This window comes from Mytilus californianus, unplaced genomic scaffold (genome assembly GCF_021869535.1).
Source record: "Mytilus californianus isolate M0D057914Y unplaced genomic scaffold, xbMytCali1.0.p SCAF_11, whole genome shotgun sequence".
Lineage (NCBI taxonomy): Eukaryota > Metazoa > Mollusca > Bivalvia > Mytilida > Mytilidae > Mytilus > Mytilus californianus.
The window spans coordinates 9,435,868-9,448,732 of NW_026262593.1; the positions used below are offsets into that span (position 1 = coordinate 9,435,868).

The 12,865-nt window shown below is 31.4% G+C and overlaps 1 protein-coding gene and 1 long non-coding RNA gene across 5 annotated transcripts in view; one reads left to right on the forward strand and one right to left on the reverse strand.

The window, feature by feature from the left end:
- LOC127719509 (uncharacterized) overlaps nucleotides 1–5,324 on the forward strand; it is a 14,326-nt gene extending 9,002 nt beyond the window's left edge. For all 4 annotated transcript variants that reach the window (XM_052225659.1, XM_052225658.1, XM_052225660.1 and 1 more), the window contains exons 5-6: nucleotides 2,832–2,909; nucleotides 3,746–5,324. In XM_052225659.1, the coding sequence (XP_052081619.1) occupies nucleotides 2,832–2,909; nucleotides 3,746–3,945 (278 nt within the window). In that variant the 3' untranslated portion in view covers nucleotides 3,946–5,324. The remainder of the gene's footprint in view (nucleotides 1–2,831; nucleotides 2,910–3,745) is intronic.
- On the reverse strand, nucleotides 5,133–7,082 carry LOC127719510 (uncharacterized). The gene is made up of 2 exons (XR_007990336.1): nucleotides 6,597–7,082; nucleotides 5,133–6,564 (listed from the first exon to the last, which is right to left on the reverse strand). It is a non-coding gene; the product is annotated as an uncharacterized LOC127719510 (long non-coding RNA).
- Between the last annotated feature and the right edge of the window lie 5,783 nt (nucleotides 7,083–12,865).

Sequence of the window (12,865 nt, forward strand, 5' to 3'; positions counted from 1 at the left end):
TCACTCAAACTTGGAATATACCATATAGGGTATTAGTTTTGGGGATAAAGATTGCATTCACTCAATGAGCACTCGCTTGGGACTTGCTTGATAGCTATATTGTCAGGACCTCAACACTACTTTTGAGATCACAAAACATAGTGCAATGAGGTAAACATTAATTAAATATTATCCATGGATGTGTATTTATAACCATACCTCATCTCTTTATTTTGTATTATCAAGAAAACTATTTAATTGAAAAATACATTAGTTATGTATATTCATGGAGTATGTATCTTTCTGTTTCAGAAATAACAATTGTTTTAAATAGGTGTACCCATTTAGTACCTACAACTCCTGTATTATTAGAATTTATTGAACTTTTTACAGAATCTTTACCATATAAAACATAAGGAGATGTAGTATGATTGCATATGAGACAACTACCCACCAAAGTTCAAATGAAGTGGATGCAAGCAATTAAGTAAAGGCAACCATATGTCCATCAACAATGATATATGATTATTTATAATCAGCACAAAAAAAAGTACCTAGAATAGGTTAGGTCCAAGGACACAGTTATCATCCTTTGGTTTTCGTTGTCTACGAATATAGTCCCTAGTGTGAACAGTGTATAACTTGCATTTTTTTTTGATACTCTTTCCCAATTTATTTCTTGATATTTTATGCATGAAATATTAAGTAAGGGGATGAAATTACATGTTAAAAAAATTTGGGTGCTGAATCTTTATGTTAAGTAGTGATTTGGTCCAGTTAAAAAAGGTCAAAAATTAGAATGTCTGAAGCTGTCAAACTGAATTTTAGCCCCCCTTAACACAGAATTGTCAATATTTTGAGTTAGAGCTGGTAGAAGTTTCTATAATTTTGATATTATTTGTATCAATAGTAGTACACTACACTGTAAAAATATTTTTGAGATAGAGCAGGTGCGATTTTTTTAATTTGAATTTACTGTCTAAAAGAAATGCACTACGAAATAACTGTGTTCTCGGGCCTAAGAGATGAATTCCGTAAATGTAGATTCTGTACTTTGGCAACTTTCCTGAATGGTTTGCTGGTTTCAATTTGTCAAACTCAATAAAAGTAAAGGATTTACATCTTTGTTTGACAGAAATTCTGTTAAAATAAGCATTTTGGCATTATACGGCTAAAATAAGCATTTAAAAGCAGTTTCCATTTTATGCCTAAGAGCCATGCTGACTTTCTATCTGACAGCTTTTTATGTTCCTGATATTTGTGTTTCTATGCTTAAATCAAATCTAATTAACCATTTGTGAACTCGGAATCTAGAGAAAAGTAGATTATCACAGAAAAAATGTGCAGAATATTTGTATTTATGTCCCTGGTTAAACGGCCTGTTTGATGTATGTGAAATGTGAAGAGCTTTGTACATAAAATCTGTAGTCGATCACAAATATTTCACTAAATCTGTAAAAAAAACACTTTACAATGATCAGTACACCCTATTCATTTCATATGCTACCATCATTTTCTTCTTTAGGATAGTAAGTGGTTCAAATATATGCCAAATGAGACTAAAACTACATGCAAGTTTTCCATTGAAAAGTGAAAAACTGGTCATCAAACCATACTGTCTGCAAACAAAAGTTGAATTCAAGAGTCCTTTTGCAATTAGACTTCTTGTATCATGATATCTTAGCATAGAAATGAGCAAAAAGTAACAAATTTCAATTTCTTATAGCCTCTGTGTGCATTTTTATATGTAAATATGGGCTACGGCCTAAATCGACTCTAAATAATTCTCAGTCTTACATGGCCTAAGACCATTTTATACTCATGTGGTATGCTTTTTGTAACTTTTCTTTACATTTAAAGTACATTTAATATATATGGAAGAAAAATGTATGGTTAAAAAACTTCAAAAACTTCAAATTGGTTGAAAAAAATGCATGTTTATGTAAGACTTCCCTTAATTCGAAAATCTCTATTTTCAGGCACAGGCTCATATAAATTTGACTTTTGAATAACTGAAATAAATCTGATAAATCAAATGAGTGTTCCGTTGCTTTTAATACTTATTATATTAAATTCAAGAGTATTTAAAAAGCAAATATTTGCAATATTTAAATTTTTTAGGCCAAAATCTTGACAGTTGAAAATATTTGATTTAAACGTCAAAAATAAACATCCAAATTTCAATATTAAAATGGCCCTAGTTTCTTTAATATATATCCTATGGCCATGAAACTTGGCCAACTATCTTATAATTGCCTAAGCTTAGGTCATGCAAAGTTTTATTAAAATTGGTCAAGTCTTTCTATCCTATTAGGTCCAAGGACACAGTTATCATCCTTTGGTTTTCGTTGTCTACGAATATAGTCCTTAGTGTGAACAGTGTATAACTTGCATTTTTTTTTGATACTCTTTCCCAATTTATTTCTTGATATTTTATGCATGAAATATTAAGTAAGGGGATGAAATTACATGTTAAAAAAATTTGGGTGCTGAATCTTTATGTTAAGTAGTGATTTGGTCCAGTTAAAAAAGGTCAAAAATTAGAATGTCTGAAGCTGTCAAACTGAATTTTAGCCCCCCTTAACACAGAATTGTCAATATTTTGAGTTAGAGCTGGTAGAAGTTTCTATAATTTTGATATTATTTGTATCAATAGTAGTACACTACACTGTAAAAATATTTTTGAGATAGAGCAGGTGCGATTTTTTTAATTTGAATTTACTGTCTAAAAGAAATGCACTACGAAATAACTGTGTTCTCGGGCCTAATTGAGGCAAAAAAAATTTAGGTGATGTGCTCCTTTGGACATTGTTTGTTATACTCAACCGTTTTGAATGTTAATATCTTTTTAGAATCCAAACGTTTATTAGAGGACATGGAGTTGAATATGGTTGCAACCAAATTTATGGGAAAGCAGTGGAGAAGAACTTGTAAGTTAATCATATAAAAATTGTGTGCTGTATATGGTTAAATTGGCACAATTTTATTTGCTAAAAAACAATTACTAAGACGCATAAATCAATTATTGAAACTTCCATCAAAGCATCTAAGAAGACCTGATGACCATGAGTTTTTAAGAGTAATTGCTCCCCTTTTTTTCTAAAATTACTCCGATACTCTTTACCTTTTAAATTTTTGAATAAATGGAGATGTGGGGTATACACCAACGAGACAGCAACCCAACAACAGAAATAAAAGACATCTAGAAGGCAACAAGCAGTCTTCAAAAATAGACAGATGTCTATACAATATGTCAATCTCTAAATGTTGTATATAAGTTTAACAGAAACAATCAAAGATCTGCATGTCTGTCATTAAAACCTAATACTCCAATTAACTAAAAAAAACATTGAGATATGACATAGGACAACTGACAAGCATGACAAGGTTCCTGACTTGGAACAGGCACATTAAAAAGTTAAAAATCCATAGATTGATCCAAATGGTAAAAATTTGCAGGAAAAACATTGAAATATTGCCTATGGTGTATCAAAATAGGCAAAAGATGCATCTTCCCAATTAACAATAATCTCCGAAGTTTTTGACATTGTTACACTCTGAACTTGCCTAGGATGTCCACTTACTTGTCTTTGTCAATTTAGGTCTTCATTGATATAAAGGGTAATGTTTCAAGATTATTACTCTTTTTTCCTTAATACAGATTGACAACTCTATACCAAATTTAGTGATTGCTTTCTTAAATAAATGGACACCGGATCTAAATCAACAAACTGATTTGTTTCTTTTTTTTAATTTTTCCTTACAGTACGATTGGTAGGCTTAGAAGATATAGAAATAGAGAGTAAATACCAGGATTATTATTCTCAAGGTATCAAAGAAATATCTTACCAGTGTCTCAAATACTGGAAACAGAAAAATCCTGACACTGCAACAGTTGGTCACATAGCAACAGCTCTGAGTGAAGTATTCCATCCTGATGAAGTCTGTGACAAATTTAAACCATGATCATGTTTATGATCAAACGTAACTGTGATTTTATCAATATTTATAATTTCTAATTTTTTCCTTTCTATTTCTAAAATGTAAAGGCAATTGAAAAAAATGGCTTCCTATACCCTTAAAAATCTTAAATTTTGGTGCTGTTCCTGCTTATTTTGTTAAAATTTAGCTAGGCAGTAGTTTGGATTCATTATTATTTGTGGGATGTCAATTTTCATTGATTTTGTTGGTAAAGGCAAACCACATTTTAATGTTCAACGAATAACACTTTTTCTATAGGCTTGAATGCAGACTTTGGCAAAACCATGAAATCGTATATCCACAAAAGTACAATTTTTCCTCAATCCATGAAAAGTTGGTACTAACAAAAATAAATGAATCAATAGTATTTGAGATCAGTAGATCCCTGCTTATTTTTTTTCTGTATGAAAATTTTTCAAAACTTATGTGATGTACTTTTTGCCTTAAATATGTTAAATATTCTGTTTTTGTTTTTAAGTTTGTTGCTTTATCATATTTGTCTTATGTTAGCGCTCTTCACAATATGTCTATGTCAAATGCTCACCTTCTTGAATTGTATTGCATCTTATGCAATATAAATAATAAATAGTGTTTATTAATGCATCTTATGTGATACTAATTGAGGAAAAATTGAAGTTGTATATGGCATTGAATTGAAACATAGTCCATTGTATGGTTAGCTATATAGTCCTTTTTCCAAACAGTTTGCTGACATGTATTGGAACATGCAAAAAGATGAATAATATTGATGAAGTAAACTTTGAATCATGAGTTCATGTGCCTATTCAGTTTCAAAGTCAAAATTTCAGTAAAATGGAATTTTATAAAGCAGTAAATTTAAAAAAGAACCCTTTTCTTTACAAATCCTGTTCATGTACAAAGATTTATGATGTGAAAGTAATGTTCTAATGTGTATTTTATTGGTTAAAATCATCTTTTATTTATTATATGCATTTTAGGGTGAGAAACAAATGTACATTCCTTTCCCTTGGTTGCTATCTTGCAAATAAAACAGTGTTGTATTTAAAAAAAGATACTCGTATGCTATCAATTTTTTTTCTTCTAAAGGTTGAAAAAAAACGGTTTGTCTTTGAGAAAAATAGTTCTTTAAAAAGGGTTATTATTAGAATAATTAATGTGGCCAGTTAAGGCAGTGTCATTGTGCCTAGAAATTTTGTATATTGGTGACAGGGGCTAATATAAAATGAACAAAACTTTTCGATTACGATTATGGTTATCATGAATTTAAAAAGATAATGTATTGTTACCATGGTTACCTTTTGTAACATTTTTATTGGAAAATTGTATACAATCATATTTATTATTGTGTTTACAATAATTTCTCATATTAAACATGAACCATTTTTTGTATTTAGTTTATTTTCAATTTTTATACTCCCTTTTAAAAGACGTATTATGGTATTAAGTTGACCATCTTTCTGTCTGTCGTCAACATGTCAGACAAAACTCAAAAACACTTTAACCAATTTGTATGAAACTTTGGTGCATTGTTTATATATATTGACTAGAGCTCTCTTTCGATTTTTATAAATTTCAGATTTTACATTTCCGAAGTATGGGGTTAAATTCATTAAAAAAGGGGGATTTTCTAGTTTTCGGACAAAAACTCATAAACACTTTCACCAATTTGCAAGAAACTTTGGTGAATTGTTTTTATTTATTTATTTGAGCTCCCTTTTGATTTTTATAAATTTTAGATTTTATGTTTCTGAGTTATAGGGTTTTATTCATTAAAAAAAGGTGATTTTCCAGTTTTCGGACAACAACTCAAAATTACTTTGAGCAGTTTTCATGGAACTTTAGTGAATTGTTTATATCTATTGATGTAAGCTGCCTTTCGATTTTTATTAATTTTAGATTTTGCGTTTACGAGTTATGGGATTTTATTCTTAAAAAAGGGGTGATTTTCAAGTTTTCGAACAATATATACTTAAAAGTGCTTTGAGCAGTTTTCATGAAACTTTGGTGACTGGTTTATATCTATTGAAATAACCTCCCTTTAGTTTTTTATAAATTTCTGATATGACATTGAGAAGTTATTGAACTTTATTCTTTGAAAAAGCGACGGGTGTATCATGCGCTCATGGCGCAGCTGTTTATTGAAGGCAACATGATCAAAATCGTTCAACCAACCCTAATAATTTTGCTTGAAACCTAACAGATCATGCACCGCTGTTGGCACAAAGTACATGGAAGGAATTTTTATATATTTATTTCTTCACTTCTTCAATGAAATAGGCTGTTGAATGTTTCAGTACTAGTTTAATGAATATTATCAAAATAATTTGATTAATGAATCATTTGCATGTTTTTTAAATAGGCTGTAGATTGTTTCAGTTTAATGAATATTATCAAAACAACTCAAAGTAATTAATCAATCATTTGCCCATGTTTTATCTGTTTATTTCAAGTTCTGAAAAAAATTCTTTTTATTTCCCTTTTGCAATCCTTGAGGTTTTATAATAGTGATTGAAGTTGATAAAATTCCTAAAATTCTCCATAGAAGGGATGTACAGTTTTTAAGACTAAAATTAAAGCAGTTTATGTTTTGGGTTGAAAATTTGGCAGCAAATTGTTTCATACCTTGACCATTTCTTACCGCTGCCATTTCATACCCTAAATTACCATTTCGTACCCAACATTTACCATTTTGTACCCTAAGGGCCAACTGTATTAACCATTTCGTACCTCATAGACTAAATACATGTTTACTATTTCGTATCGTATATATTTATAAATCATTGAAATTGATATTTTGTCCTAACATCAGTATCAGAGATTTTGTCCTAACATCAGTATCAGAGATTTTGTCCTAACATCAGTATCAGAGATTTTGTCCTAACATCAGTATCAGAGATTTTGTCCTAACATCAGTATCAGAGATTTTGTAAAACAAAATTGTATAATTCAAAAAAGGAAAGATCCTCCATACTACCCCATTATAAGTTTTTAAAATGTTTAATATTTGATGCATACTGTTCCATTCAACAAAATATATATATAAAAAATGTTATTAATTTTTTTTCTTCACATAAATAGGTAAAATATGTTATAAAACCTTTTGAGATAATTTTATTTATTAAAAAATATTATAACACAAATTAAATGCTCAACAGTAGAAAATTTCTAAAGACATATGATGGGTTGAATTAAGCAATATATGGAAACTTTAATAGTTTTAATTACACTTTGTATTCCGGGTTTTATCTTCAACTCTAATGATTAACCAACAAAGGACTAATTGTCTGCAACTGTTTGTGTCTCGCCTTGATGGAGTCAAAAAGCGAGACATAGGTATGCTGTTTTCAGCGGCCGGGGCTTCAACAATGTATTAGTTTGTGAATAGGTCTAGTTTGTGGTGAACCACTAGTGGTAGGTCAATGATATTTGGTATGCAGTTGTATTAGCATTGGCACATCTCATTTCCATGGAGATTATTTGGCTCCACCCCGTCAGTCATGGTCTATTGATTTTGAAACTGTTACTTAGTTTACATATATTAGTTTGTAATAAGGTCAGTTCAAGGGGAACCATTAGTGGTAGGCCAATGTTAATTGGTATGCAGTTGTATAATAAGCATTACACATCTCATTTCAGGGGCGGATCCAGCCATTTTTAAAAGGGGGGTTTCCAACCCAGGACAAAGTGGGGTTCCAACTATATGTCCCCATTCAAATGCATTGATCGTCAAAAAAAAAAGGGGGGGGGTTCCAACCCCCGGAACCCCCCCCCTGGATCCGCCACTGTCATTTCCATGGTGAATATTTGGCCCCACCCCTCACTCATGGTCTATTGACTTTGAAACTTTTGCTTAGTTTACATTTATTAGTTTGTGATTAGATCAGTTAAAGATGAACCGCTATAAATGTTAAGTCGGTGATATTTGGTATGCAAATTTATTGGCATTTGCATTCTTTTTTCCTTGGAGATTATAAATTATAGCCCCATCCCCTCATCATGGTACATTGACTTCGAAACTTTTACATAGTTTACAAGATAATGATTTGTGTTTAGGTTTGTTTAAAGGGAACGAATTATCATAAGTCAATGGTATTTGGTATGCAGTTGTATTAGCATTGGCACATCTCATTTCCATGGGGATTGCTTAGCCATCTACCTTCAGTCATGATTCATTGACTTTGAATATTTGCATAACTTACATGTTAAAGAATTTTTCTTATTTTAATTTTCAACATTTGCATTATCAAAATTACAAAAAGGCAAGACATAACTCTGTGTTAACAGTTTATTATAGTTATGAACAGTTGTTTTGTCGTGAAATGAAGTGAAATGGGATATTCTTTCAAGAAGAAAGCCATTAATAAAAAGGTTTGCATAAGAATTTGCACCTTATGTGACCAATCAAAGAACCTGCTATGGCTTTTCCAATTTGAGAAATATTGTACGAAATAGTGTACATGTACATGTAACCTTCCGTAAGGTACAAAATGGCACATATAAATCTTCCGTGAGGTAAGAAATGGTATACATATAAATTTTCCATGAATACGAAATGGCATACATATAAATATTCCATGAATACGAAATGGCATACATATAAATATTCCATGAAGTACAAAATGGCATACATATAAATATTCCATGAAGTACGAAATGGCATACATATAAATATTCCATGAAGTACAAATTGGTCAGATTATGAAATGGCTTTTTTAAGGGTACAAAAAGGTATCTGAGGAACAGGCTTAATCAAGAAATATTGATCAATGAACCATGAAAACGAGGTCAAGGTCAGATTTACCCTGCCAGACAGACATGTACACTAAACACTCATTCCATACACCAAATATTGCTGAGGTATTGCTTATGCATGTACATGTAGTATCTTAGAAAAGGACCTTACTATTAAAACTTAACATTGACCAATTAACCATGAAAATAAGGTCAAGGACAGATGAAACCTGATAGATAGATATGTACACCTATTACCATATATAGTGGAACTATTGCTTATAGTATTAGAAAAATAGACCAAAACACAAAAACGTAATATGCACCATGGAAATGAGCGCAAAGGAGCTACCATATGATTTTTATGGGGGGCTAGGATGAAATTTGAAAAAAAGGCAGGACAGGAGTTTTGAGTAAAAAAAAAAGGCAGGATGAGCAACTTGGCAAAAAAAAAAGGCAGGATGACAATTTATGTAAAAAAAAGTCAGGATAAACTAATAAAAAACAAGGCAGGACCGAGTAGAGTAAAAAATAAAAAGGCAGGACAGATTACAACTAAAAACAAATGCAGGACAAAATTTTTCATCCTAGCCCCCCCCATAAAAATCAAATGATAGCTCCCTAAAGTCAGATGAACCCTGCCAAACTGACATGTACACCTTACAATCATTCCATATCCCAAATAAAGTTGACCTACACCTTACAGTATCGGAGAAACAGACCTAATCATGTAACTCTTACCTTGATCACTGATCTATGAAATGAGGTAGAGGTCAGGTGAACCCTGTCTGACAGACATGTTGACGTTGCAAGGAATGCACATACCAAATAGTTATCATTTTACTCATTATAAGTGAGAAATTCACATAACAAAAAAAATTAACTTTTTTTCAAGCAGTTGCTTAACTATGAAAATGACAACAGACAAATGACAGACGGAAACTTTGTAAGATAAGGCATCTGTATACAAAGTATGAAGCGTCCAGGTCTAGTACCCTCTGAAATATATAGCTTAATACAAATAGTTTACCCCTTCACCACCAGATTGTAATCCCTATGTCACGCATTCTGTGACTTTCATTGCAGGCGAGACAAAAGGACAAGTTTGCTTATCTTTATAAGGAAACAAGAGTGCACTCGCTGAAATGTCTCACCTGTTTTACTTATAATTGAATTCATGCTGAAAGTCTGTAATATGAAAATTTTACCTCAAGAAGGTTAACATTATCAATGTTCTACGAAAAAGAGGTCATGGTCAGATGAACCATGCCAGACAGACATGTCTCCTTACAATCATTCAATACACCACATATAGTGGTCCTATCGCTAATAGTACCTGTGAAACAGATCAAACCATTAAACCTGAACATTGACTAATGAACCTTGAAAATGAGGTCAAGGTCATATGAACCCTGTCAGACAGACATGCACACCTTACAATCGTTCCATACACCAAATATAATTGATCTATGATTGCTTATAATTTCAGAAATAGACCAAACCACAAAAACTAAGCATTGTCCAATGAACCATTGATTTTATGTTGATAGTCCTTAATATAAAGCTTTACTACAAGTATCACATAAACTTAACTTGATCCAAGAAAATGAGGCCAAGTTCAGGTAAACCAAACCGGAAATACACACCTTACAATCATTCAATACACAAAATATAGTTGACCTATTGCTTATAGTTTCTAAGAAACAATTTAACCAGGAAAATTTAACATTGACCAATGAACCATGAAAATGAGTTCAAGGTCAGATTAACCATGCCAGACAGACATGTACATCTTAAAATCAATCTATGCATTAAGTATATTTGACCTATTGCTTATAGTATCCAAGAAACAAACTTAACCATGGAAATTTAACATTGACCATTGAACTATGAAAATGAGGTCAAAGTTGGATGATTCCTGCCAGACAGATATATAAACCTTACAATCATTCCATACACCAAATATTGTTGACCTATTGCTTTAATATAGTTTAAGAAAAAGACCAAACCCAAAAACTCAACACTGAGTAATGAACAGTGAAAATGAGGTCAAGGTCAGATGACACCTGCCAGTTGGACATGTCCATCTTACAATCATTTCATACACCAAATATAGTAGACCTATAGCTGAATAGTATCTGATTTATGGACTTGTCCTTGTTCACTGATCCATGTAATGAGATCGAGGTCAGATGAGAACAGTCCGACAGGCACAATGACCTTTCAATGTACACAGATACTATATTTATCCTATTACTCATAACAAGAGTTAAAATTTACATTACAAAAAAACAACTTTTTTTTTCAAGTAGTCACTGAACCATGAAAATCAGGTCAAGAACATGCATTACAATAGTCATATGACAGACAGAAACTTCATAACTTAAGGTATCTATATACAAAGTATGAAGTACCCAGGTCTTCCACCTTCTAAAATATAAAGCTTTTAAAGTAGTTAGTTAACGCCGCCGCCGGATCACTATCCCTATGTCGAGCTTTCTGTGACAGAAGTCGCAGGCTAGACAAAAACTAAACATTGTCCAATGAACCGTGAAATTAAGGTCAAGGTCAGATGAAACCTGCCAGTCTGACATATACACCTAACAATCATTCCATACACCAAATAAAGTTGACCTTAAGGCTTATGCTTCTAGTATCCAAGATATGGACTTGACCACACAACTTCAACCTTGATCACTGATCTATGAAATGAGGTAGAGGTCAGATGAACCCAAACTGATGGATATGTAGACATTGCAAGGAACCTATATACCAATTATATAGTTATCTTATTACTCATAATAAGTGAGAAACTAATCTAACAAACAAGGAAACTTGAAGATGATCAATTACGACGATGAAGTAAAGGTAAAAAAATCGTTGTCATACAGACACATACACCAAACATAAAATTAAAACTTAATGTTGATCAATGAACTATGAAAATTCGCGGAACACAGTGTTTCACCTACTTTTGCTGTTAATGGCAGGCTCGACAAAATGAGGAAAAAAAATTAATAAAAATATTCCTCTCTATACTATCTTTTGATTGTAAGTAGCTTCTGTCCAAGTTTGGTAAAAATCCAGGATAATTTATGAATCTAATAAATGTTTTAAAAACTTAAACTGCAGAATGTATGTAATGTTGACTGGAAGAAAAACTAAGTCCATTTATAAGTAAAATACGGAAAAAATGAAACAAAATTTTATCAAAATTTCCTTCTAGATACTAGCTTTTGATCATAAAAAAGCTTCTGTCCAAGTGTGGTACAAATCCAGGATAGTTTAAGAAAGTTGTTAAAATTTTAAAAACTTTAACCACAGAGTTAATGTAATGTTAACTGGCAGAAAAACTAAGTCCATTTATAAGTAAAAAGAAAAAAATGGAATTTTTTTTTACAAAATTTACTTCTGGATACTATCTTATGATCATAAACAAGCTTCTTTCCAAGTTTGGTAGAAATCCAGGATAGTTTAAGAAAGTTATTAAAATTTCAAAAACTTTAACCACAGAGTGAATGTAAAGTTTCCTGGCAGAAAAACTAAATCCATTTATAAGAAAAATTCGTAAGGGTTCCGCGGAACCCAGTGTCTCGCCTACTTTTGTTGTTAATCGCAGGCTCAACAAAAATGAGGAAAAAAATTAATTATAATATTCCTCTCTATACTATCTTTTGATTGTAAGTAGCTTCTGTCCAAGTTTGGTAAAAATCCAGGATAGTTTATGAATCTAATAAATGTTTTAAAAACTTAAAGTGCAGACTGTATGTAATGTTAACTGAAGAAAAACTAAGTCCATTTATAAGTAAAATACGGAAAAAATGGATTTTTTTTTTTTACTTTTTTACAAAATTTACTTCTGGATACTATCTTTTGATCATAAACAAGCTTCTTTCCAAGTTTGGTAGAAATCCAGGATAGTTTAAGAAAGTTATTAAAATTTCAAAAACTTTAACCACAGAGTGAATGTAATGTTTCATGGCAGAAAAACTAAGTCCATTTATAAGTAAAATACGGAAAAAATGAAATTTTTTTTTTACAAAATTTACTTCTGGATACTATCTTTTGATCATAAATAAGCTTCTTTCCAAGTTTGGTAGAAATCTAGGATAGTTTAAGAAAGTTATTAAAATTTCAAAAACTTTAACCACAGAGTGAATGTAATGTTTCTTGGCAGAAAAACTAAGTCCAT